Consider the following 26656-nt stretch of genomic DNA (forward strand, 5'->3'; position numbering starts at 1 on the left):
CATCAATGAATAACACTTGTATTTTTCGAAAAACCTATTTTAAAGAGTTTTTTGTTATGTTGAAGGCGAAGACGAGTCAGAGAGAGGTCTACGCGTTTCGAATCCCTTCACCGGGGATTCTCATCAGGACCAAAATTATCTGGGAGACAGAAACATATACAGAACTGAATTAGACCATTAGCCCTTCCAGTGGGAGTTTATTTAAAAGAAGGTTGCTAATTTTCAAAATGGAGTCTTACCTACACTTTGCAGTGGCACATCCACGAGTTAAAACGGATGGTGGTTAGCCTACGATAGAACGTATCTATAGGCGGCAGAATAGAGAAAACAGTGTTTTAGAGTAGAAAAAAGGCAGAAGAACAGCCTACGTCTAATCTAATGGCTGATCTGCCGGCAGATTCGTGGGACAAACTTACAGGTAGTTTTCAGAGATCTCTCATATCAACGTCCGTGGTTCCTCACTCAGCCTGGACGGAAACGGCTAGTTGTGTCTCGGGGAATTCGAGAGCAGCGACTCGGTATTTATTCGGCCGAACACTGCATCAGAAACAGAAACATATTCAGTGGGCAATTGTATTCCGGACTGTTAAATCGGAAAGACGAACGCGCGCTTCCAGCCTCCTGCGAGGACGAAATACCTTTTTATTCTTCTTCTTTCAGAGCGCCCTTGGGTCCCAGCTGAACCGTGCACGAGGACCAGTGTTTGAGCGCTACTGCCATCGCCATTTTGTAGTTCTTGGACGATGGCGAATCACAAGTCAATGCTTCAGGGGATTATGGGACTTGTAGTTCGGCCGCAATTTAAAAAAAAAAGCCAATTAGTGAAGACATCTTGCCACACTTTTAATGAGAGCAAGGCAAGTGGATATTCCGGTCTTTTCATTGTGCGATAGCTTTTTCTTAATTATTCATAAGTACAGCACAATGAATGGCTTTCTGGTCCAGCAGACAGGGGTTGTGTCAATTAATACAGATACATCCATGTGTGAAGCGTAGCTGTCCTGCTAATGGATGATGTCGGTCCATAGGGACAAGGGGCGTGTTCGAGACACGAACCTCGTTGGTGACGGACATACCTGGCTGACTGAGGAGAAAGATCGCCAATGGTATTATTACAGATTGAAAATCTCGGATAGCTCATTCAGACCAGCCACTGATGTGTTAAACTTGATGATGAGCATCGCTTCTCTCTTCACTAATCTGGCGTCGAGATCGCCGCCTCGGTCATCCTGTGTGACTTTTGAAATTACAGTCCATCTAACGTCTCTTTCAGTGTGATTTTTGTTAAGCCAATGGTTCACCAACGGGGCATTAGGCACGTTCTTGCGTATCCTAGATTTGTGTTGTTGTATCCTTGTCCTTATCTCCTGGTTTGTTTTCCCAATATACAGTTTGTCGCAAGGGCACAATATTCCGTAAACTACAAACTTTGTTTTGCAGTTTGAGAAGGAGTCATGTTTCCAATGGACCCCCTTGTGGGTAAAGAAATTCCCTTCGATTGTGGAATCACAACAGACACATGTCCCACATTTATGATGTCCTTGTATTGGAGGCAAATTCAGAAGACTTCTTAGATCCTGACTTTTGGTTTTTGGCAGTGCAGCTCTGACTAGCTGGTTGGCTATGCTCTTATCTTTTTTAAAGGCAAATAGCGGAGTCTCTTTGGGTGACACATCCAGTTCTTTAATCAAATGCCAATTTTGAGAGATGGCCTTTTTAAGCCAGTTAGACGTTGGGCCATAAGTTGATACACAAACAATCCTGTTGGTTTTGGATTTGGCCTTTCTCTCCAGAAGTGCTTCGCGTGGAGTCCACCAAGCACGTTTGATTGCCTTCTTTAGGAGTTTTTTGGGGTATCCTCTCTGGAGTAGGTTGTTCTTTAGATTTTTCGGCATGGTATAGGTATTCATCTTTGAAGCTACAATTCCGGCGAATTCGCAAGAATTGGCCGTACGGCAGGTTATCTTTTAAGCTGCGAGGGTGATTACTTGAGTAGTGTAACGCTTTGTTCCTGTCCGTTTTCTTCTTGTAGAGTGTAGTCACTAGACCGCCGTTGCTGGGATAAATTTCCACGTCTAAAAAAGGGATCTTGTATTTGGAAAAGTTCAAGCTGAATTTTATGTCAGCCGTTCTATTGTTTAGCCAATTGACAAATTCATGGAGTTGCGTTTCATCACCAGTCCATGTTAGGAACACATCGTCGATGTATCGGACCCAGTTCGTAATGTAGATTGTAAAAGGGTTGTTGTTGTAGACGAATTGATCCTCATATTTAGACATGAGCAGGACTGCCAGCTCTGGGGCAAAAGGACACCCCATCGCAACACCTTTGGTTTGCAGAAAAAAATCATCTTTAAAACAAAAGTAGTTGTTCTTGAGGGCAAATGTGGCTAGTTCCATAATGAAATTCGTGGGGACCTTTTCAGGTTTAGGTCTACTGTTGAGAAATGACTCCAGGACTGCCAAACCCTCATCTTGTGGGATCTCTGTATAGAGTGAGGTGACATCCAATGTTGCAAGAAGATGGACATTTTCTTCAAAAACCATAGCGTTAAGTTTGGCCAAAAAATCTGTGGTGTCTTGTATATATGATTTAACATCCTTCATAAAAGGTTTGAGAAAAAAGTCAACGAATTTGGATATTGACTCATTTAACGATTCGCACCCCGAGACTATCGGGCGTCCTGGGGGGCTCCTCTGATCCTTATGAACTTTTGGAAGTACATAAAAGATTGGTATCCTTGGATTTTTATTCCTTAAAAAATCGTATTCCTTTTTTCCAAGGAATCCTTGGTCAAAGCCTTTTTGTAGGATGTTAAAAAGTTTGCCTTGCATTTCAACGGTGGGGTCCCGAGGATGTAGCAGTAGCTTTCACTATAGATTTGCAACATGCACTTACATCTTGGTCAAAGCTCATTTAACTCTTACAGACTTGCAAAGCACTTTCATAGGCTCACAAATGTATTTTATAAATGACAGACAGTTCATTGCAGTAGTCAGCTATTGTCACCTTGATGTTTGCGCTCAATTCTACATCCAGCCACTGTGAGGGTACTCTTGTCAGGGCGAACCACAAAGTCATTACATTAACCTGTGTCTAACCCACTGGTATGCTGGCACAAAAGAAGTAAGCTAGACTTAGACAAATGTATAATGTATTTATGTAGCACTTAAACAGCAATAAAGTGAAAACAGAACACAAAAGAATTGAGTAAATTAAGAAATTATCAGACACCAAAACGACAATCGGTTATGAAGTTTAAAGTGAAAAAACAGTGCCTTAAAGAACAAAGCACCAACCACGAGAATCTAGTCAGTTGAGACTAGGGCAAAGTTGAACGTTACGGCTGCCTACGATGAAGCATGGTTCGGATGCATCAAGTGGATTGGGCTTGGTCTCCGCTTACCTTTGAACTTAACTGTGTCTGAGGAAGCCTACTACATTCGAACTTAGTCTATTTTATGGAAGTCGAAAATCCCTAGTGAGCTGAAGCAGCAGGATGTACCGACAAAGGCTCTACGACACTGGATACCTCTTCTGCTAGGAGCCACTGAACAGGATTTGCTGCTGCGCAGAAGAATGTAGCGGGAGCTGCTGACTGGTGATGCAGCTTGGGGGGATAGGTAAGCAGGTAGGTCCTCGCATCCTCTCGGATCTCAGAACACTTTTTGGCAGAAAATATTTTAAGTTCCAAGTTTTGGATGTGAGCTATCTGGGAACATTCAGCACCACTTTAAATAGTCCAAGACTGGAGAGGCACCACTTGGAGGGTCAGGACCAATGTTCCCTGGAATTGTTTTCCTCTGTGTGCGGCAGTATAAAGTCTCTGTGCACTGCAGCCAAGGCTATGTGCGCCGGGAACCGGACCACGTGTGGGTGCAGCGCCAAATATCACTCCAAGTTCTTGGCTTAAAAATTGAAAAGACGGTGCATTTCCACATCTGTAGCGTCACATGAAGGATCTTAAGGCAGGTTTTCAATTTAGATACATACACCATGATATGAATGACACGCTGTTGACAGTGCCTCGAGTCCTCCTTGGGCTCTTACGCTGCACTGGAGCTGGGCTCAGCTGACTGGATTAGCAGCTGAGACTCCACATTGGCCTCAAGTGTCTGATACTGTCAAGTGGTCGCCTCCTGTAGAACTATCTTCTGTGCCCGGTCACTGGGCAGGTGATTCACAAACATTTCAAATACTGTTATTGTTACATAGACAGTCAGTGCCACACATGTATCCGAGGGCTGCGCTTAGCCTTTTCATATCTTCTGGCAAGACGCGCCTCTCGCTGTAATCAAGCAGAGTGATTGACTCCTGAGGCAAACACCCAGACAGTGGCACCCATTTAAAGTTTTGTCTTTCCAAGTGCCAATTGGCGCCTGGCCTCATATACATTTTGTAACATCACTTTTCTGTCTTTGTTTCCTTTAAATAGTAACCAGAAATCCTTAACGTAGAACTAGAACACATTTAAAATTGCTTTCTATTTATATTTGCTGTTTGAAGTATGTACAGATAATGGATAAAATGTCATCTTTCAGTGATTTTGCTTTTTCTTGTGCCAGCTGGAACATTAAAAAACACAGTGGTGCTGGTAGAAAACTGGACAGGTGGCAACCCTAGCCTCAGCAGTCCCCCTCCCAGACCATTTCACGACTACCCGTCATGGGGTCTGCAAGCACTGAACCCTTCTCTTGCCCTCCATGTGTGTGGTGAGAGCAGGGGCTGGGCTGGGCTGCAGAGCCCAGTGTCCGTCCAAGGTAAAGTGGAGCAGCCTTTCAAGTGCGTTGACATGACACGGTCTGCTGCGAGACTGAGTGATGGTCTAATATCCTAGTTGCACTTGCTATGCTACAGAATTAGCTTTTTAGGCTAGTGTGCGGTCATGAATGATCAGATCAATTAGGTAATCTTCTGAGCAGCTGCAGTGCCTGCCTGCCCTCGGTTACAGAGAAATGCAGACACACAGTCTGTCTCCGGGTACTGACCTTCTATTTCTGGTGCTTTGCTGTACTTTTAAGATCTTCTGAGAATTTCTCGTTGCTCAGATGGGAGTAATTTCTGGTATTTGTATTTTTGCCTCATTTTCATTGATTGATTTTGCTCGCGAGGAGAAGGTGTCACTCAGTCATAGTAATGTCACTCATAATTACACAGAATATGAAAATGTCACACATGGTAATCTGAAACCTTGGCAGCTGTCAGCCTCGCAGCCAAGCACTTTAAACAAGAGACCTGCAGAGTCAAACACTACGTGTGCTTTAAGAATTATCAGAAAGCACACGTCGTGTTTGACTCTGCATTCTTTTTTCCAATAGTGCGGGGCTAAATGTGGGCCTTTGGAATAGTATTCAAGCTAATTGCAGTGCACACGGGTGCTGCAATGTATATGAATACTATCTCAAAGGCACACATTCAGCCACGCACTTTTAACAAAAGAAATACAGGGTCAAACACGATGTGTGCTTTCAGATGGTTCTAAAAGCACACGTTGTGTATGACTCTGCCTTCCTTTTGCTAATAGTGCAGGGCTGAATGTGGGCCTTTGAGATAGTATTCATGTTAATTGCTGTGCCCGTGTGCACTGCAATTAGCATGAATACTATTTCAAAGGCCCACATTCAGCCCCGCAGCAGCGCACTATTAGCAAATGAATGCAGAGTCAAACATGACGTGTTCTTTCAGAATCCTCTGAAAGCACACGTTGGGCTTTAATTTTGCTGGATTCCTTTTCCTAATAGAGCGCTGCAGCAAGGCAGATTGTTGGCCTTTGTAAAAGTATTCATGTTAATTGCAGCACATGACGGTGCTGCAATTAACAAGATTACTTTCACAAATGCCCACAATCTGCCCCATAGCCGCGCACTATTAAGAAAAAAAATATTTGCGGGATGTGCCTTTTGTGCGTGCTTTGTGGGTGACTTCGGTGCGTGCGCACGCACCTTACAGGGAACAGTGATCAGCACTCATTCAGGCTGGGTCCAGCTGCGGATTCAAGATGGTTGAAGCCTTTTTTAGGTCTCGCCTGGCGTTAGCAGCACGCAGGGCTTCCTGGAATCAATACGGTTCCAGAAGTCGTGCCTCTGCTCCGCCTGCAATTTTCATTTGTGCGTGTCGTTTTGCGTCATGGATTATGCAAAACACAGTGTAATGATTGCACCGGAGGCATTTTAATCCCTCCTGGTTGTCACCCTGTCCGCTTTTGGCCCTGCCCACTGAGATTGGATCTTTTACTTGCGGCAGGAGACAGTGACTCTTAAATAGCCGCTAAGCACTTGTTTTTTGCTATTTCTGCGTTTATGTTCAACAATGGCTGACACGCCTTTCATTTCTCTGACGCGGCTTGTTATTTCTAGCGCTCAGTCGGAGTGTGTGTTGCTTTTCTCTCTTCCATTTGTAATACCTCCCCAAGCTCGTAAGTTGCTTCCCCACCACTCCTAGTCTTTTTTTAAAAACGCTTTATTAAATGCTGCTCCAACGTTTGTCGTGCTTCCTACCTTACCATTTGGCAAGGTTTACTTTCTTCCACTCCCCGAGTCTGTTTGTATTTATTTTCAAGGGCTGCATGCAATACGCGCATGCCGATCGGCTGCAGTGATCTTTTACAGCAATTAAATGTATGACGATATGTTGACAAGAAGTTTTTTTAAACCTTTATTGTCATAGTCAAATTTTACACAGCTTGTTACCTACATCCTGCATTGATACAGGCCGGTAGCGACAACTCAGTATCGAGAGTGATAAGCATTACGGGGTAAGTACCTTCCAGTTAACACAGCTTATACGCCTACAACCCTGAGGGGCCGGCAGCAGAATAGGAACAACAGTCGACTTATATGGGAGGCGAACGCAGAGTCGTAACGCCATTAGAGGTCAAACAAGATGTAGTCTAGGTTTCGTTTTTCTGTATTAACTAACTCAAAGAAAACACAACATTAGCAACCTCCCAGGGTGTGTCCACCATACCTAGTATGTGGAGTACTGTATCGTACAGCGCGGGGCTACGGTACCTCGCAGCGCACCACAGAGGAAGGTGGGAGCATGACGTGACGCAGCGCAGCCCCGGCTCAGAAAACCGCTGCTCTGGGAGGGGGGTCGGTATGAACCAATCAGGAAACTAAGAAAGTGGTGTTACCATCGAGAATGCCATGCAATCTACCCCAGTTGGAAACTAGGGTCCCAGGACCTCGGAGCTAGGGGAGCTCCAGGGCCCCCGCCCACCCCCCCAGGCCCCAGGAATGCGCTATGTGAGTACCCTGGAGTGCATGTAGCCGATCCGAGTGCGTCCAGAAGCACCGTGCGAGGTGTGTACCAGGAGGATGGGGGCAAGTGGGGTGAGGAGACGCAGCAGCAGGGAATGTTATTGGGGGCCAGGCGCAGGTCAGCCCATAGCGGGCGGGAATTCCCCCCCCGAATCTCCACGCGGACTTCCCCCCGCCCCAATCGAGTCCTGAGAGCGTAGGAGATAGTCCCTGAGGGGCCCCCATAAGTCTTTGGGACGGGACTTGCGAGGCAACAGGTCGGCGTAATTGTGGAGTTGCTCCTGCCAGGTTGTCATTGTCTCCAGCCAAGTCTTAAATTTGGGCGCTCGCCCTCGCCCCCATCGGCACGCCACATGTCGCTTAGCCAGCAAAAGCCCCAATGCGAGGAACCTTCGATGTGCCTTTAGCGCGGGGCAGGAGCGGCCCAGAAGGGCGATAGCAGGGCAGGGCGCTATATCCATCCCGACCATCACGGAGAGGGCAGCGAACACCTCAGTCCAGTAGGTAGCCACTGATCGGCAGGACCACGCCAGGTGCATGAAATCTGCTCCCGGCTCCCGGCACCGTTGACAATGATCACCATCCCGGAGGCCAAAGCGGTACAGTTTGGCAGGAGAGAAATAAAGGCGATGCAGAAATTTATAATGAACCAAGCGGAGACGTGCATTGCCCGTCACTGCAGTTATGTGGGAGCAGCTTTCCTCCCATTGGTCATCCGTCATGGGATCACCCAGGTCATTGTCCCAGTCCTTCCGCGCCCTCAGCGAGGGGGGGTCGGGAGCTTCCCGCACCCGGGCTTATAGCAGCGAGACCACATGCGTCGGGGCGGGCGTCCGGAGCAGAGCGTGTAACGGTGCCACGGTCTCAGGCTCCTCCGGGAAGTTTGGCGTAACAGCCCTGACATTTTGCCGAAGGCGAACGTAGAGGAATGTGTCCATCGCAGACGGAGTAGCGTCTCCAAAAAAGAGCGCCGACGCCCGAAAGCTCCCCTGATGGTATAGATCTCCCCACGTATGAATCGCCAACCGAGTAAGCATCCGGCGTCCAAGCTCTTCGCAAGTGACACTCAGTCTGGGGTCATGCGCCAGGACCATGCGGGGAGAATACAGAAATTTGGCATTCATGTACTTCGCCAGGCGTCTCCAGGCCTGAACTGTGCAATCGACCGTAGTGGGGTCGCGAGTCCCCGGTTGAACCTCTGTGTAAAGGTACCCTGATGGCTGCGCAGGCCTCATGAACCCATCCTCAACTGCAAGGTGGGCCATAAAGGGGGGGGGATGGAGCCAGTAAACCGCGAAATGGCCTTGGGCGCAGTCATAATATTTCTGAAAGTTAGGGACATCGAGCCCCCCCTGATGATAGGGCAACATGAGTGTCCGTAGTCCGATCCGGGCTTGTTTCCCGCCCCAGATTAGCCGAGAAATCTGGGAGTTCAGGGTCTTGAAAAAAAATGCCCCCGGGCTATAGGGGATATTGGTAAACAGGTACAACAATTTGGGAAGCACCACCATCTTGATCAGGGAGATGCGTCCCGCCATGGACAGAGGGAGGTGGATCCATTGCGTGATTTGGTCCGTGAGTTTGTCCAAGACAGTCCCGTAGTTAGCTCTGATCATGGCTTCTTTATTCCTGGTTACCCGCACCCCCAGATAAGTAAGCTCGTCCGCCTCCCACACCAAGGGATAATCCAGCGGGAACCGCGTGGTATTGTCAGTCAGGGGGAACAAAGCAGACTTTGCCCAGTTAATTTGTACGCCCGCTATGGCTCCGAACTTAGTCACCTCACGTAGTAATGGGTTGAGATTTTCCCGCGGCTTGTGGACGAACAGGGTCATGTCGTCCGCATATAACGCGATGAGAAGTTGGCGCTCTGGGTAAATCAGAGAGCGATGCTTGTGGTGTTGTCGCAGTTTGGCCGCCAGCGGCTCTATGGCAATGGCAAATATGACGGGGGAGAGGGGGCATCCCTGCCGGGTGCCTCTGTGGATAGTGAAGGGGGCAGAGCGGGACCCGTTCAGCAGAACCGTGGACCGAGGCTGTCGGTATAACAGCCGGATCCAGTCGAGAAAATTGAAGGGCATTCCCATCCGCTCCAACAAGGCAAGAAGATAGTCCCACTCCAGGGTGTCGAACGCCTTGGTGGCGTCCAGGAAAACCGCAGCGGCCTCACAACTGGGATCAATATCCTGCATCACCGCTTGCAAGGTGCGAAGATTGTGTGACGTCGCCCGGTTGGGGACAAACCCGGCCTGGTCGGGGAGGACCAGACGCTCCATCAGAAGATTGAGGCGCGTAGCGAGAACCTTCGCCAAGATCTTGCTATCTGTGTTCAATAAGGAGAGGGGCCGATAAGAGTCGCAATGCTCCGGGGGTTTGCCCGGTTTCAGCAGGGATGTTATGAGGGCTTCGCGCATCGTTTCCGGCAGGGTGCCCTCCTCAAGGGCGGAGTAATACAACCTCTTCAGTATAGGGGCAAGAACATGGAGGAAGGCCTTATAGAAGTCTATCGGCAAGCCATCCGATCCAGGCGCCTTTCAAGACTTCATGGACATTATCGCCTCCTTTATCTCATCAAGTTCTAGTTCGTGGTGCAGGAATTTCTGCTGGGATGGGCCTAGCCATGCTATCGCGGTGTCCTCAAGGTACTCCCGCAGGGCTATCGGAGCCCACGTAATGTTCGGTAAGGACTTGCAGCTGGGCCGATAGGTCCCTTTGTGGGACCCCCTGACCATCCAGGAGCGTGGATACGTAATTTCGGTACCTAGGGGGACGTACCGCAACGGCCAGAGCTCTACCGGGCCTGTCCCCCTCCCCATGTAACCGCGCAACGTAAGGCTTCCCTAAAAACGTACACTCTTTGGCTGCAGCGTCAGTGTATTCGGTCACTTTTTCCCTGAGACGCGCCGCGACCGTGCGATCGTGTGGGGTCCGTGCCAGTTCCTGTTCCAAGAGGAGCAACTCAGACTCACGTTTGCGCACGTCCCCGCGCAGTACTTTAAGAACCCCCCCGCCTCTCGCCATACACCATCCCCGCACGGTAACCTTGAAAGCCTCCCACACCGTGGTGAATTGGGAGACTGAGGCAGTATTACGGTCAAAGAAGTCTGTTATGTCTTCCTCCAGTTCTGCCATAAAGGCAGAGTCGGTGAGGTGCGCGGGGTTGAGACGCCAATTCAGGTATGGGGAGGTATCAAGGGGAATGCGGAGCGATAGCAAGACAGGGGAGTGGTCGGAGAAAGTCCGGGCCAGGTGACGCGCCCCGAGCAGCCACGGGGCAATGCCTGCCGAGAGAAAGATATAGTCGAGACGAGCCCATGTCGAGTGTACAGCAGAATGATGTGTGCCCTGTTTGAGTGTCGGGTGAAGGTGTCGCCACGCATCCACCAGTTGGTGCTCATCCGTTAAGTGTACCAAGTTGCGCTGGGTGCGCGAGTAGTGTGACGGCTGCGGGTGCGACCTATCCATTGCGGGTCTAAGTGCAGTGTTGAAGTCTCCCCCAAGGATGACATGAGAAATACCTAAAGTGTGTATCTTACCCCACATGTTCAGAAGCGTTGCCGGGTCGTCTACGTTGGGTCCGTAGTAACATGCGAACAGTATTGTGTGTGAATGTAGTGTCCCCCAGATCATGCAATATCTACCACATGGCCCAACCTCAGTGCCCACTGGAACAAACCCCACCCCACGCCGGACCAGTATAGTCACCCCCCTCGCATAAGTCGAATAAGATGAAAAGACCCTACACGCAGCCCAACGCGATGCGAAGGGGGGGCTCCCCCCGGGCCGCAAGTGCGTCTCCTGAAGCATGGCGACAGATACATGTTGCCTATCGAGGTAACCCAGGACCTGACGGCGCTTTCTCGGGTCATTCAGACCTCGCACGTTCCAGGAGACAATCTGGAACTGCTGCACTGGCTCAGTGTTCTCTACACTCCCCATGGATCCAGGCCCAATAACCCATGACCGGTAGATACAGCAAGGGACAACTCATCATAAGCGCGGTAACGACATGAGAGGACATTCCAGGGGATTACAGCAAATACCCAACCCCACCCCTTCGCAACAAGGGAGTCAATGGTAGAAAATCGAAAACGGAACACATACCCACCCACGCCGGCAACCCCAACTGGCCGGGAATCAGGACCCCACCCAGCCCACCCCATCCCCACCAAAACCACCCCAACTAGGAAAAACTGTAGAACAACGACCCCTACCCCACATGAGGGAGGGGGGGGTGCAGTGGGGTTCACCCATCGGGGGGATAATGCCCAGGGGGCGCCCAACCAGCCTCCCATCTCCCTACTTACACCCACGAGGACCAGACTGCCAGTCTAGCCTCTAAATGTGGGACGGAGATGGGTAACCGGGCAAGACATTAGCAGTGACCAGTTCGAACATTGATAACAGTAGAAAGGTTACCTCACCGTTGTGTGTAGCATCTAGAGCAGATATAGGCAGCAGTGGCACATAAAAATGTCAGCGTCCCTAAAGCAAGAGGAGTCAATCTTGCTGTGCCATCGGAGAGGGTGATCTAGAGCGGTGCTGTCCATCTCTGTCCCGAGCATTGTCTCTCTTGTGGCGTTTAAGAAAGTCTTCCACCTGCTGAGGTTGCTGAAAGAAGAGTTGTTTACCATTGTGTGTTATTTTCAATTTCGCTGGGTACAGCATGGCGTACGGTATTTCCTGTGCTCGCAATTTCTTCTTGACTGCAGCAAATTTGCGTCGAGACTCCTGGACAGTGGCGGTAAAATCAGGGAAGAAGGATAATGTTTCATTGCCGTAGCGCACGGTGCCCAGTTCCCGCGCCCGGCGTAGCACGGCATCCCTGTCCCTGTAGTTCAGGAATCGAGCGATGATGGGCCTCGGAAGGGATCCAGGCGGAGGGCGGGCGGCCAAGGATCTGTGTGCCCTCTCCACGATAAGGTGCGGGGAAAAGGAGTTCCTTCCAAATAGTTCAGTCACCAGGTTTTCAACGAAGGTCTCAACTTTCCCAGTGTTGGTGGACTCCGCAAGGCCCAGAATGCGAACATTATTGCGTCGGGAACGGGCCTCCAGGTCCTCATTCTTGTCCGCGATGATTTTGAGGAGCCTGTCCATTTGTGTCATTTGTTTGCCCGAGGAGGCAGCGCCGTCCTCAAGGGTAGAGATGCGTTCCTCAGTCTCCTGGATGCGGGCATCATGCTGGTCCAGTTTAGCTACGACTCCATCCAGTCGGGCATTTATGGTGTCGACCTTGGAGTCGATGGAAGTGAGGCTCTGTCTCATGCCCAGCAGGAGGGACTTCCAGTCCTCGTCCGGGGCCTCGGCGGCCGGAGGCGCCCCTTCCGCGCCCCCCGAAGGAGGGGAGTTTCTCTTGGCCTCGTAGGGCAGTTTGGACTGGCGTGTCTCACTGCGGCCCATGGCGCGGCGATGATCCGGCCCCCTCGCTACTCGCCCCGTCCCACCAGGGGGGAGGTTCGTCCGCCCCGACCGAGGTCAAGTTCAGCCCCAATGCAACTGGCAGGCGACAGGGACCCAATTCTGCCCAGGGTCAGACCGGTTCCTGGTAAGGTCTATGGCAGCCACGTAAGCGGGGGCGATGGGGCTAGGACATCAGGGGTCGTCCCGGGACGAGCCAGGAGGCCGCAGCGCAGATAGGGCCCAGGCTGGGTGTAGGATTCAAATGGCCCAGGGGCAGCCAGCTGTAGTCTCCCTTCCCCGCCGCACACCAGTCCGGAGGGGCACACACGCCAGCAATGTAGGCCCAGCGGGAGGAAGGGTTCGAACCCAACAGGGTTCTTATGCGGTACCCCAGGTGGCCGGGTGCAGCAGCAGTCCCCGCGGTGTGGCCTCCATCCAGGCAAGGGCTACGCTCCGCCAGGCGGCAGCGACAGCAGAAGCATCCTCCACACCCGGGGGGGGGGGGAACCTGGCCAGGCCACGGGAGCGCCAGAGGCCCCAAAGTGTGGGTTGTTGTGGGGGCTGCAAGGCTCCAGCCAGTCAGGGGGGCGATGTCTGATACCCCACAGGCGGAGGGCGGCAGGGCACCGCGGCGCAGCAGGGCTACAGCGAGATGGCGGCTACCTGGTCCGACGCGCCGCACAGCCTCCAAATTCAGCGGCAGCGCCGCATCCAGCCTACAGCGGCGGGTAGTCCAAGGCTCGTGGCCCTCCGCTCCGTCCCGATGGACGACCTACAGCGGGTGAGCTCACTCTGCGTGGATGGGGCCCGTGCAGCGGGCCGCGGCACCTCGGGTCTAGTGAATATACCTCGGGGGGGGGGGGGGGGGGGGGGGGAGGGACCTCCGCCAACGGTCCGGCGCGGCAGCCAGCGATAGGCAGGGACCAACGATGCCTCCGTCTCCCCCGCACCTCCGGTCCAGGCAGCAGTCGGGCGGCAGCGCCGCAGGAATCCCGGCTCCTCCACCTCAGTGACACAGCATTCCCAGCAGGTCTCGGCCCCAGCAGCCCGCAGCAGGCCTCAGATCCCCGGGGTCCCTTAGCGCACAGCCGCCGACCAGTCCAGGACACCCGTCAGGGCCCTCCACCGCTTCAAAGAAAACCGCTGCTATCTCGGCTCTCCAGAGTGCTAGCGCTCCGTTTCAGAGCCCGTTAGGCTCCGCAGAATCTCACACGTGCAGCGGTGAGGGTTGTAGGCAGAACAGCCTGGTCAGGATAGCGTTAAGGATGGTGATAGTGCCCGGTCGGGCGAGAGCCTCACACCAGTGCGGCCATCTTGGTTTAGCGCCACCTAGCGCCCCCCATGTTGACAAGAAGTTCTTTGGTTGCTTGGATAGACACTGCAAGCAACTTAATGTCACTTCCGGTGATGGCTTTGAATGTTCAGATGGAATAAATCAGCATATGAACTTCCCATCATGCATGACTTCTTCTCGTCCCGAGCGGGATTCATTTCATCAGAGGGAAAAAGTTCAAAATGTGTGTAGTCCTTCCTTTAACGTGCTTAGAAGAGCACAGTTCTTCAACAAACTCACCCCGCGCTAACAACCCCGGCCAAGAGCCAAGATTTTTCTAAAATCCTAAGAGAGCACTTGGAAGGTACGAAGACCCTCCGTAGCTCTTCATTGTCATGTGTGGTCCACGGGATGCAAGAACTCATCAGAACTCGCCTTTCATTAAATTAAATACAATACCATTAGCTAAGCAAATGGCTTTAACTTAATCAAAGGCGAGACCTATTGCATTTTCTTTTTATTTTTTATTTTATTTTTATTGAACAATCAAAGAAATGGTCATTGCATACAAAAATCGGTGTGAATATCTGTGTTACATTGTCGTCGTCAGGCAGAAGTGTCATACAGTATAATCTCGGAATAGTACTAAAGTTATCACATTCAACTCACATACATAGATCATGGCGTTGTTGGTTCGTCAAGGGAGGGGACAAATGGGGGTTCACACACATTTCCTCGATAGTCATTCCATTTACTCCAAAGCGCTATCGGGGACAGCCTCGAGCTACAAATACTGTTTTCTCCCGTATCATACACCAATCCATGTCCTCTTGCCATGCGTTGAGTGTTGGTGACGTTGCTGCTCCCCAGAGGTGAGCAATGTTTCGCTTAGCCACCATCTGCCCCAGTGTTACCCAGGTTTTACCCTTCGCATTTAAGTGCGTGGGCTCCCAAATATTCAGGAGACATCTTTTGACCTAAATTTGAATTTCCGTCCCCCATACCGTGCTCATACAGCTAAGGTTTTTTTTATCAGTAATGTTGGATTAGCGGACACTCCCAGAGTATGTTCAGGAAAGTCCCCTCAAGACCACATTGCCTCCTATACGCCCCGTCTGTGCTCCTGCCCATCAACAGCAGTCTGTGCCCAGAAAGGTACACCAGATGGAGAATCTTTAACTGAATCAGCCTTAGCTTCGCTGAAATGGCAACTTCCTTAGGGGAAGAGAGTGCCTCCTGCCATTCCTCGTCGTCTATTTCTAGGCCGTCCCTCCCCCATTTTTCCCTCAGTGTCCTAAGGGGATCAGGAGTGTGATGTATGAGCTTTTTATATGTAAGGGATATGGATTTCTCTGGCAGGTGTCCATCTAGCAGTCTATCTTCAAGGGGAGAGGACTCCGGAGGTACTGAACCTGCTGAGATGTTTGCCTGAAGGGAGTGCCAAACTTGTGCATATCGAAAAAATTCAGAGTCAGCCATCTCATGTGTCTTCTGTAGTGAGCCAAATGTCACCATTCCGCGCGGTACACAGAGGTCTCCTATGCATGAGAGCCCAATTAGATCCCACTTGTCGAACTCCTTGGTACAACCCAGTGTACCCAGGCACTCGGAATCCCAGAGCGGAGTTGCAAGCTTACGTTTATTTGCCCACCCCAAGTTGCGGTTAACCGCGTGCCAGAGTTGAACCGAGTGTCTTGTAGCCCCGTAAGAGGATATTTCCTGGGCTTGGAGTATAAAGCCTTCGTGAAATCACCTCCCAGGAGAATCCACTTGTCCATGCAATGCGGTGTCATCACCACTGCAGTATGTACATTGGTTAATGGCTGAGAGGTGTGCCGCCCAATAATATTTTTTGATATCGGGAGAGCAATTCCCCCATCATACCAACAGAGTGTTAGTTTATGGAGCAAGATACGTGGTTTCCCGTCCCACAATAGGTCCCTTTGCGTAGTTTCAGTATCTTTAAAAAACCTTGGTGGGATCAGGTCTGGGTAGTTCTGGAGGGCGTATAGGAAACGTGGCAGTGCCATCATTTTAAAAATCGCTGCCCGTCCTAGGAGAGACGGGACCGTTTTCCAGGTAGCTGTGTCCCGCTTGAATCTCTGCAAGGGTGGGAGGAGGTTCCGTTCATAGCGTGCCCTGGTATCAGTGAAGATGACAATGCTGAGGTATTTGAATCCTTCTGCTACTGTCTGAATCGGGCAGTCCTTTGGCAAGGAGGGAGGTTTTCCATGTAGGACGTATAATAGTGATTTGCTCCATTTAATGGTGTAACCGGAGTTTCTCCCAAAGCTAGTAAATATGTCTAGAACAACCCGTAATGACTTTTGGGGGGAGGCGAGATAGAGGAGGATGTCGTCTGCGTATAGAGAGATCCGGTCCTCCCACTCTTCGGTCCATTTAAAACCCTGGATAGAAGAGTCTCTCCGTATCCAGGCTGCGAGCGGCTCAAGGGACAGTGCGAAGAGCAGTGGTGAGAGCAGACAGCCCTGCCTTGTTCCTCTACCGAGCGTGAACACTTCCGAGGTTTTGTTGTTTACGATCACTTGGGCCAATGGTTCCGTATAGAGGAGTCGCAGCCAGCCGATGAAATAGGGCCAAAGCCCAACTTTTTAAGGACCGTCATCAGGTATGCCCATTCAAGCGTGTCGAAAACCATTGTTGCGTCTAAAGAAACTACTATTGCATCTTCCTGGATAGTGGAGCAGCGCCCCAGCACTCCGTGAAGCCGACGTAGGTTAAGAGCAGTATTGCGGTGCGGCATAGATCCTGATTGGTCCGGGTGAACTAGTTTACCTATTACTGGCCCGAGTCTATTTGCTAAAAGCTTCGCGAGTATCTTGGGCTCAGCGTTCAGTAGAGAAATAGGTCTGTACGAAGCACAGTCGTCTCTAGGTTTCCCCGCCTTTGGAATGGCAACCAGCGTAGCGATACGCTGGTCTCGTGGCAGCACTCCACCTTTCTGCTGTCTTCGAACATATACTTCAAAAAAGGTTCCAATCCGTCGGGTTTGAGCTTGAACAGCTCAATAGGTAGACCATTCGGGCCCAAGGCTTTACCTGGCCGGAGATCCCCAATTGCCGTAGCCAGCTCATCGTTGGTGAGTGCGCTCTCCAATGCCTCTCGATTGGTGTCCGAAAGAGTGGGCAGACGGATGTCTGCTAGTAAGTTGGAAGAGTCTTCCTCCGGTAGTTCCGAGCCCCTTCGATACACTCGCTCAAAGTGGTCAGCGAACTCACGAACTATGTCATGGGGTTCCGTAAGAACTGCACCGGAACTGCTTTTTAGCTCCGATACTAGTCTCTGTGCCTTTTCTCGTTTGTCTAGCCAGGCTATCAGTTTACCCGCTTTGTCCCCTAGGTCATACAAGCGTCCGTCCCGGTCTCTTGCGAGGGTTTTGGCAGCGTCAGTCGCTATTGCTTTGTATTCGGCCGCCTTTATTTGTATTTGGTGAAGAGCAGCTTGATCATCGCCATCTTTTGCTACCCCCTCAAGATGAAGGAGGTCACCTTCGATAGCGACCAGCTGTTTTTCTCTTTACTTACGCAGCCCTGCGATTGCCGAAAGGGTGTGCCCCCTAATTACTGTTTTAAACGCTTCCCCATAGGGTGGTAGGGGAAGCCACTATACCTTTGTTTTCTTGGAAATAGTGCTCAATTTCCCGGGTAATGGTGGTTCTGGCCTCTGGACTGCGTAGGTGCCAAGGATTTATAGGTGCTATACAGCCTACCCTTTTCTCGAAGATCGTGAGGTGAACCTACAGGGGGGAGTGATCAGAAATGCCCCGCGCCAGGTGTTTGATGTCCTGCGTGATCGAGTTTAAGTGAAGAGGCATGAGAATATAGTCTAATCTGGAGAGGGTGTGGTGTGATCCCGAGAAAAATGTGTACTGCTGGAGGTTTGGGTTTTGCCGCCTCCAAAGATCTGTGAGGCCAAAAGCTTTGATGAAGTTAGAGAGCCAGTTTTGCCCACCACTGATGTCTCATGGTGGGTTCCGGTCTAGCAGACCCGATGCAACTGAGTTGAAGTCCCCCCCCCCCCAATTATGAGTTGCCCCTCCGGAAGGGAGAGTAGGAGCGTCCCAAGATCTTTGTATGACTGTTTGGAGACCTGGTGGTATATAAACCGTTAACAATGTGAGTGTAAGCCCTTCCCATTGTCCCGAGACAGTTGTGAAGCGCCCCAGCAGGTCAGTCCAAGTGTGCTTAATACTTAGTGAGAAGGTACGCCTGATGAGGATGCCCACCCCCCTGGACCGAGATGTAAAGCCGGCGTGTGCAACCTTTGTGGCATGTGCAACCATTGTGTATCCCCATCTATTTAGTGCCTTGCAGCTGTTTCCGATTAAGTGTGTCTCCTGGAGTAGAGCGCCATTCGGGAGGTGGCGCTTTATGTATTGGTGGACAATGCTTCCTTTGATCTTGTCTCCCAACCCGTTGACGTTCCAACTCAAAAGCTTTAAGCTTTAATCCCACGTCGTACTGATTGTGACAATATACAGGTCTATACAACCTGTGAGATTTGCAACACCACCAGATCGCAGTATTTAGTTTTTTGCATGACCAGAGCGCCTCCCCTCAATGCCCCCCTCCCCCCCAAACCTATTGCATTTTCAATTCTTGTTGTCCCTGAGGCTCTGATCAGGATGTCAGCCAACTAGCCCCTAGAGTCACTTTGGATTTCTTGGGTTCAAGCATGAAAGCAGGTCTCAAGCTGCAAGGTAGTACTCTGAGGGCACAGGGAAGGATTCAGGCAGCAGTGCAGTCCTATGAAGTACAGAGCAAGGCAGTCCTTTGAGAATTCTTCTATAGGTCCAGAAGTGAACTGAAGAATGGGTCTGAGGGTCCTAATTTTATACTTGGTTCCTGGTGTTTAGTGGAAGAAACATCTAGAATTTTCACCCCACAGAAGGTTCTAGAATTTCCTGTCTCCTTGCCCCGGTCTAAGGCTGCCTGTAGTCACAATAAACTAGTGTGAAGTGCTTTGTTTGTGAGCTGACGCTGGGTCTTTGAAGTAGAAGTGGGGCTGTGAACAGCTCCACTCACATCCTACCAACATCCAGGTCCTCTACTATTTGGCTGTCTGGGAGGAATACACAAATGCCAACTACAACTAGTCATATGAGCCAAGAAACAGGCTGCAGGTGCCAAATGGTCAGTACAAGAACAGGCTAACTTTCTAAAAGTGGCATTTTCAGAATTGGGACTTAAAATCTGATTTACCATTAAAGACGATTTTAAGAGCAGAACAGTACGTAGAGGTCTGTGGGTTCCAAATTGGAAGCCCAAGCTCTTGGAAAGACAAGTGGAGGAGAAATTCCACACAGATTTGTGGATTGTCTGAATTTCTGGGAGCTGGGTCCCACTGGGGGACACACACAGACAGACACACACACACACTCTGGTGAAAAATAGACACAGTCTAACCGTAGCACTTTAAAACGGTTCTTTGATTCTGAAAACGTAACTGGTGATTGGGGTCTGTGCACATCTCAGGAAGGAGATGGGACTGATAAGGGAATCATAAAGAATAGGACTGGCGGCCTTGGTAACATTTTGATATATCAGTGAGGCTGACATCCAGGTGTGATTCTCTAGTCACTTCCATGACCTGTGTTGTGGAGCCATCACATTTGGAGTTGTGCCTGCTTTGAACGACTGCTTCTTGGACAAAGGGCGGGACAGAAGAGTGGGCACTTAAAAGGGGGAAATCCCCATAATGCGAACTTCAAGGCTAATACACTAAATCACATCTGTATCCGGAAATGGATTATGAAAAGGGGAGCTTGAGTCTCCCAAATTTGTTAAACTGGAGCTGTGCATCAGTGTAGAGAAGCTCAGCACAACCTCTGCCTACTGAAACAAGAGGACCCTGTGACGAGCAGGAGAAGTAGAATGTGAGATTTGGGTCCCTGTTGGAGACCACTGTACCAATCAGGCTGCCCGTCCAGGTGTTGTTTTTTGCGAACACCATATGTCAGGTGGGGGCGCGGTAAAGATTGAGAACCGCTGTACCGATCAGGTCATCCGCCCAAGAGTTGCTGTTCGCGACTCTTGTATTGCAGATGAAGGTCGTGGTGAAGATTTAAGGCGATCACCCTGGTGCACGTTGTGAAAAGAAGCGGGACATCACCCTCTGCAGTGTTGTGACCCATAGGGGCCGTCACCCTGTGTGCACTGTTCGCGAACCCTGTACGCCTGATGAGAGAGAGGGAGGTTGCGGTGAAGAGAGAGGGAGGTTGCCCTGGAGCACTGTGCGACTGAAGAACAGCCAGAACCACCCATGGAAGAGGAGCATCGATTTAATCACCCAAACCCAGAAGGCACCTGAGACCTACTGCTGGACTTAAAAATACTTACAGTACAATTGGAGGAGCATCATGGACACCTTCTGCCTTGCTTGCAGCAGCAAGATGTATGCTCACCACCCGCTGACACCTGCTCTGACCTAGCTAACCACAGCTTCAGCGGGTAAGAATGATTACTGGGGCACCAAGCTTTCGAGTTAACTTACTCGGACTAAAATCGCAAAGGTGCTGAGACACTTTGGCATTTAAGAAGCTATTGTGGATCCTTGAAGACTTGCATTATTAGTGGGGCTTAACCTGGGTGTTGCCTCACATGGATGGGGAATAAACACAGTTCTCAGACAGTAGAGTGGAACTCTGGGATTTACCTGGACAACGCTAGAGTAAAGGCCTTATGAAAACTGTGTGTATTATTTTTTGTGTGCCGTATTTCACTTTGTTTTCATATATAAATAATACTATTTTCATAAAAGCAAGTATCTGGCTGGGCATTCATGCACTGGGGTTGCCTAGAGCAGTTTTGAGTTGTGAGTCTGTGTACAACTTGCCCTTACCTCCTCTCGGGAAGCCTTGGCCTGCTCAACCCGCGCTACTGCTAGGAGTCAAGTGCTGTATGGGTAATACTTGGCCCAGTTTCTCTAATCCTGTACTAGTTTGGGCCCCGGGACATCAGGAGTAAAAGGCCTCAACCCCTATGATTGGGCCCAGTAGCCCTGGGCCCTCTGAAAGTGGTTATGACAAACATTTTTACTTCATGGTTGAAAACAAAAGCAATTTTCTATATGATGACTGGTCAATTCTCCTGTAAACAATCAGAAATGCAAACTAACCTTTTAACAGGATAATGAAAATTGAATGATCAAGGACCATGCTAATCCTACCTTGTGTATTAAGATAATAATGCTTCCACAAAGGTCTTAATTTATGTTTACCGCCAACATCCCAAATGGTGAATTTTAGATTTTTGTACTCGACAGTTTCAACATTAAAACCTAAAAGAAAAAGATAACATTGTTGCTGCCCATCGCAACAGAAAATACATTTTTCAAATCATGTTTATTGAATTAAAATTGTTGTGCTGCTCACCTATTGTAGGAATGGGTTGCATGAACTCATCTTGCTTTAATTTGAATAAAATTGTAGTTTTTCCAGCTCCATCTAATCCTAGAGTTACAACTCGAATCTCCATTTTAGGTCCAATGTGTACTCTATTGTCCTGTAAATAAACACGGCAAGAAATATATAATAACCTTCATTGCCCTTATCACTCTTTGACATGCAATTAATTTCAGTTCGACATGAGAGCCAACCCTGAAATTCCAGTTCAGAAAGGCATATACGAGCTGCTGAATTATAAATAAAATGGCTACAAACATGGAAATGCATACTGTGCATCTAGAGTAACAACTCCAACCGTTGAACCCACCGAAATCAAGTGCACAGTACCACACCTGCAGACACAGAACTCAATCACTGTACATAACCGAAAAAAGGACAGACATTTTCCTGGGAGGCCCACAATCACTAAGAGATATTGTTCTGCTTAAATGCCTATTGGAAATATATGTATAGTTGACGATATTTTTAATTGGATGCATGGCCTGTATCTCTCGCTCTAGTATTGTGAGCCCTCTAACCAGCTGGTTGTATGGATTATAATGTTTCATGTTATTATTTCAATCAAAACACAAATATATTTGCATAAAAATGCCTCTGAAGCATAAACTAGTACTTTCCTTATGTGTGGCATTGAGGAAGCATTTCTGTTCTGCTCATATCAGCTGGAAGGAATAATGTTCACACAACAGTAATGGAATGGAATGGTTGGCCAGAGGAGAAGGCCTTCCTTTTATGTAAACTTCCTTGCTTTGAGAATCTCAGGTTTTTCATTCCTAATTTGGTACTGGAAGCACAGCTTTTCTCTTTATAGATGAGGTTGATCTGCACAGATGTCGAGTGTGAAAAACAGGCTTGTTTATACCAGGGCTTCCAGACCTTTTTAGAACCATGACCCAGTTTTTAGAACAACAAACTTTCAGGACCCCCTAGCTTTAATGGACATGAGGCGGGTGATTTGTTTATTGCAACTAAAGCCTTGTGTGGTAGGGCAGTGTCATTTACAGACATCACATTTTTCATTGAAATGGTCACTACATTTGCTCAGACAAAGTTTTACTGATAAAACTATGTGTCACACAAATGATGATGTGTGGAAATCGGGTTGAACATTTATTATTTGTGCATCACCAAGTAAAGTGTCTTGATTTGTTCCGCTCCTATTAAAATCTTTGTTTCTATCACACTTCAGAATTACCAAAAAACAGTGATTCATGTTTGCTTCCCTAACTGATGAATGTGTACAGTTCATTTAAAGGTATTCACATTACGTTGTGTCACAAAAAAAATGACATTCTATTTATTATTAAGGAGTTTGTCGAGCGCACAGCTACCACCAATGGGGGTGTCCCGGCGCTGAGGCAGACTGAAGACAGGCGAGAAGAAGAAAACTAGGTGTAGGTGCAGGTTTTCATGGCACGCCGAAAAGTTCGTTCTGACTCCGATAAGCGAATGGAGAGTGGCAGGGCATTCCAAAGTTTAGAGGTTCTAACGGTAAAGGCTCTGCCACCTGTCCTGGCCTTAGGAAGGTGGGGGTTGGCAAGGAGACACTGGTGGTAAGATCGCAGGGTCCGGTTGTGATGGTAGTGTTGGCGTCTAGCTCTCAGGGCCTAGTCCCTGGGATGCTCTGAATGCCAGGGTAAGGGCCTTGAATTCAATGCGCTTGAAGCCTTATCTTTCACACTTCATGTACCCCAGCAAGATTGTCACATAATTCACTTTACTTTTCATTCTCTAACTGCAAAGTGAGAGGAGTTTGTAAACACCAGCCCCATAAGCAGCAGAAGACATAGCCTAACATTTGACCTATGTCTTTGTAACCCAGCAAATGTGACAACTTAAATACAGAATGTAAAGGCATCTTTATTACTTGGACTTACGCGACCCACAGTTTGGAAAAATGAATGAGTCTATCAGACCATGGGATCCCTCATACTCCCCCCCCCCCCCACCTCCCCCTGATATGTACCAATATATGCTTTTCTCAGCCCCTAAGAGGCACACCTCGCACAAGCTTCTCGTTAAACTGTTTACTTGGTCATTGTAAGTGTGTGGCCGATGCTATTGTTTTCAAGATGTAATCTCTTGCAAAATGATAATAAAGAATTACAATACAAAAAAATTTAATGGGTCTATACTAAAATTCACACTACAGGTCTGCCTTCACAAACGTCCTGGTTTAAGGTACGCTTCTAGGTGAGATTAATAAGAGCCAGAATCTAAAGCCAAAACAACACAGAGCAGACGCCTGCCAACGTGTCATTTAAGTACTATGGCGCTCTGCTTCGTTCATATCACACCTGATCACTGTTGCCCCCTGCCACACCCAACCCAACACAATGTTTCTGTGACTGGCACATCAAGGCATCTTTCAGTTTGGTTTACCTTCTCAGCTATGGTTCAAACAAATCTTTTTGACATCCTGGGATGTCTGACTGGGATCCAGGTTTGGCAGATAAATGTGATAGCAACACCTAGTGATTAAGACTGATTATACCTCTTCTATACTGTTTTCACACCGGAGGGTACATGGTTGTCTGTTTATGTGAACTACTTCTAATAGCTAGTCCTTAAAGTCCATTGTCTAGCCATGTCTGTGTCAAATTCATGATTCCTGAAGTTCCGGTACTTACCTGTAACAGAGACAAACCCATCTCAAGAGGATTTCAGTCTAGTGTTTCGCGTCATGTTCGGCGATTCTTTATCAAGGATTTCACTATATAACTTTACTTTTAAATTCATTTTTAAAACTATTTATTTATTCGAAATTGCAGTACAAAAGCATCGGTATGTTTACATTCGCATGAGAGAAACGATTTCTGCAAGAATCAACAGAAAATAAACAGTCCATCCAGCTGACCCAAACTCGGGCCACTTACCTATAGGAAGGTAGAAATAAATAAAAGCTGGGGATTGCATAATTGTGCCGTATGCATAACTACAGGAGTGCGGCTGTGGGGTCACAAATCTGAGGAGGTGGTGGTCATGGAAATGGGACAATGACATAAGGGACTGTAATCGACACTAACATTCCCAAAAAATAGTGGAATAGATTAACAGCACAACATAAAATTAGTACACTGATTGGTGACAATATAAGAGAGGACTTCATCTAGGCAAGAACTAAAACAAAGAGGGAAAAAAACTCAAGACTAAGGAAGAAAGAAACCCACAAACCCACTCCCAAATTTACCCCCACCCAAAAGGAATTTAGGGAAGACTGTTCATGACTAACAACCGGGTGTGCCGTGAGCGCCCTAACCAGGAGCATATATGGGAGTGTTCTGTGCTGGCTAAGCGAGTGCAGTGGGTGAGGAGGAGGCGGTACAGAAAAATGAGGGTATGGAGAATGGAGATGGGTCCTGCTGGGGTACCCACAAAACCCAGAAACCAAAGCTTTTATGAAGGGGCAGTAAAGGGTATAAGGGTGGTCCTAAACACAATTTTGTAAGTTTATGTGGGATCCCGTATGGTAAATGGTGGGGAGTGCCTTAGACCTTGGCATAGAGAAGTCCCACTAGAGGCTGCTATATATGGCCATGCATGCTATACTTCCCAAACAAAGAACTAAACGTGGCTAGGAGAGTGATGGCTAAGAAGGAATAGAATTCAAGAGGTTCTCCTATCGAAGGCAAGCAAGGTACCCCAAACCCTCTCATATAAATCAAGCCGGCAGGTGGTCTGTTCGTGATGGGCCACCCTGTTCATCTCATTAAACCACTTGTTGCATGTGGGACTGGTGGGCTATCTCTAGTGGCGGAAAATCCACATTTTGGCCATTGCTAAAAAAGTGGCCAGCCAGCAGTGGGTATGGATATATAGATCCGAAATGTCAGATGTATCATGAAGAATTGCTAGCTGAAGGGAGGATGAACTGGCGATAGGGCTACTACGTCTGAAATGGGATCATGGTCCACTAAGGGAATAGGGCAGGATAGGACCCTCGAGCCCTATCCAATACACAGCAGTGCAGATCTCTCCCGATGTCACAGTGGCAGCATTAAGCTGTCTCACTTGGTCTCCTAAAGCCCTCACCTTCATAGCAACACTTTCCTCGTGCAAAGGCACCTCCAGCACACCCCCTAAGCAGTTGACAAACTCTGTCCATGAAGTTGAGTCCAGGAGCCCCCTCTTGGCAGTCTGGTTCAATGACCCCAAGTTACTCGTCCTTTATCTGGAAAGGAGCTTGGCGGATACTATCCCTCCCTGGAGCTCTAGGGATTCTCCTGATCACTAGTGGTGTGGGAGCCCATGCTTCTGGCCAGTAAATACTCAAAATGCAGAAAAACTTTGTGTATTTATGCAGTTCAGTTCTGTGATCGGTTCTGGGGGGTTCTGCATGTATGTAATTTCCATGTGGCCTGCCGGCAGAGAGATTGGGTGGAGCTGGTAGTCTCTCAGTAGGAGAGAAAAAAACAAGCATTTGCAATGCAATCTGTCTTGCCTTTGGGACCTTATATGTATTTAGTTATGCAGCACATTAGGGGGGTACTGAAACATCTACTGTTCCTAAATATGGAGGGAATGTAGGCGCCAAACTGCAGAACATGCCAGATATGCGAGAGAAATACTGCATATCAGCGGGAAATTGTATTGTCCAAAGCTCTGTTTTTAATATAAAATCAGGCCCTTTGGTGGTCATATTACTGAAAATACAAGATTTGAAAAAAAATATTATTGTCTACAGGTGCTCGTAGAATACAAGTTTCTATGGCCTGGAATCTAGGGAATACTAAAGTGAGTCTGGTATTTTACTGACCTCTGCTGGTCGTTTTCTATCACGCAAGTTAAATAGAGGCAGTTGCCAGAAAAAAAGTCCTTAAGCAAAGGCAGAAGCAGACAAGTCCTAGGGCTGAACTCCAGATCCCACAAAGTACATACAACAGTGCTTCCAGTGCTGTCTAGGCTCGACCTAAAAAGGGCACAAAAGGTATGCAGGTTGTCTCCTCTCCTACACATGCTCCGGCTGGCCCACCACAATGATCCCTCAAAGAGTTTTCTAATTCATATTAGCGGTCTGGGCTCTTTTTGACTCTCTATACTAGGAACCGCTTAGATTCTCTAATATATTCCATGCCACACATTTCTTCCAATCATTATAAACAAGTTTGCATAGGCATTATCCATGTCTCACATAGGTGGGCGTAGCACTCGGCTGCAGAGGACTGTCAAACGCACTTAAAAACACTTAAGATGCTGGTCGGCCGCTCTCCCTAGCAGGCAACAGGTAAAAAGGTCTATCATGTAATTGTATTCCCTTCGCTGCCATCTTCCTAACCCCCAATCGCAAACCACCC

The 26656-nt window shown here is 48.7% G+C and overlaps 1 protein-coding gene across 1 annotated transcript in view; it reads right to left on the reverse strand.

Moving 5' to 3' along the window:
• The window catches only part of TRIM23 (tripartite motif containing 23), a 536318-nt gene that overhangs the window by 158091 nt on the left and 351571 nt on the right, over positions 1 to 26656 (reverse strand). The window contains exons 8-9 of the mRNA XM_085631767.1: positions 21330 to 21459; positions 21125 to 21235 (exon numbers count right to left, since the gene is read on the reverse strand). Coding sequence (XP_085487893.1) covers positions 21125 to 21235; positions 21330 to 21459 — 241 coding nt within the window. The remainder of the gene's footprint in view (positions 1 to 21124; positions 21236 to 21329; positions 21460 to 26656) is intronic.

This window comes from Triturus cristatus, chromosome 2_1, assembly GCF_964204655.1.
Source record: "Triturus cristatus chromosome 2_1, aTriCri1.1, whole genome shotgun sequence".
In the NCBI taxonomy this organism is placed as follows: Eukaryota; Metazoa; Chordata; class Amphibia; order Caudata; family Salamandridae; genus Triturus; species Triturus cristatus.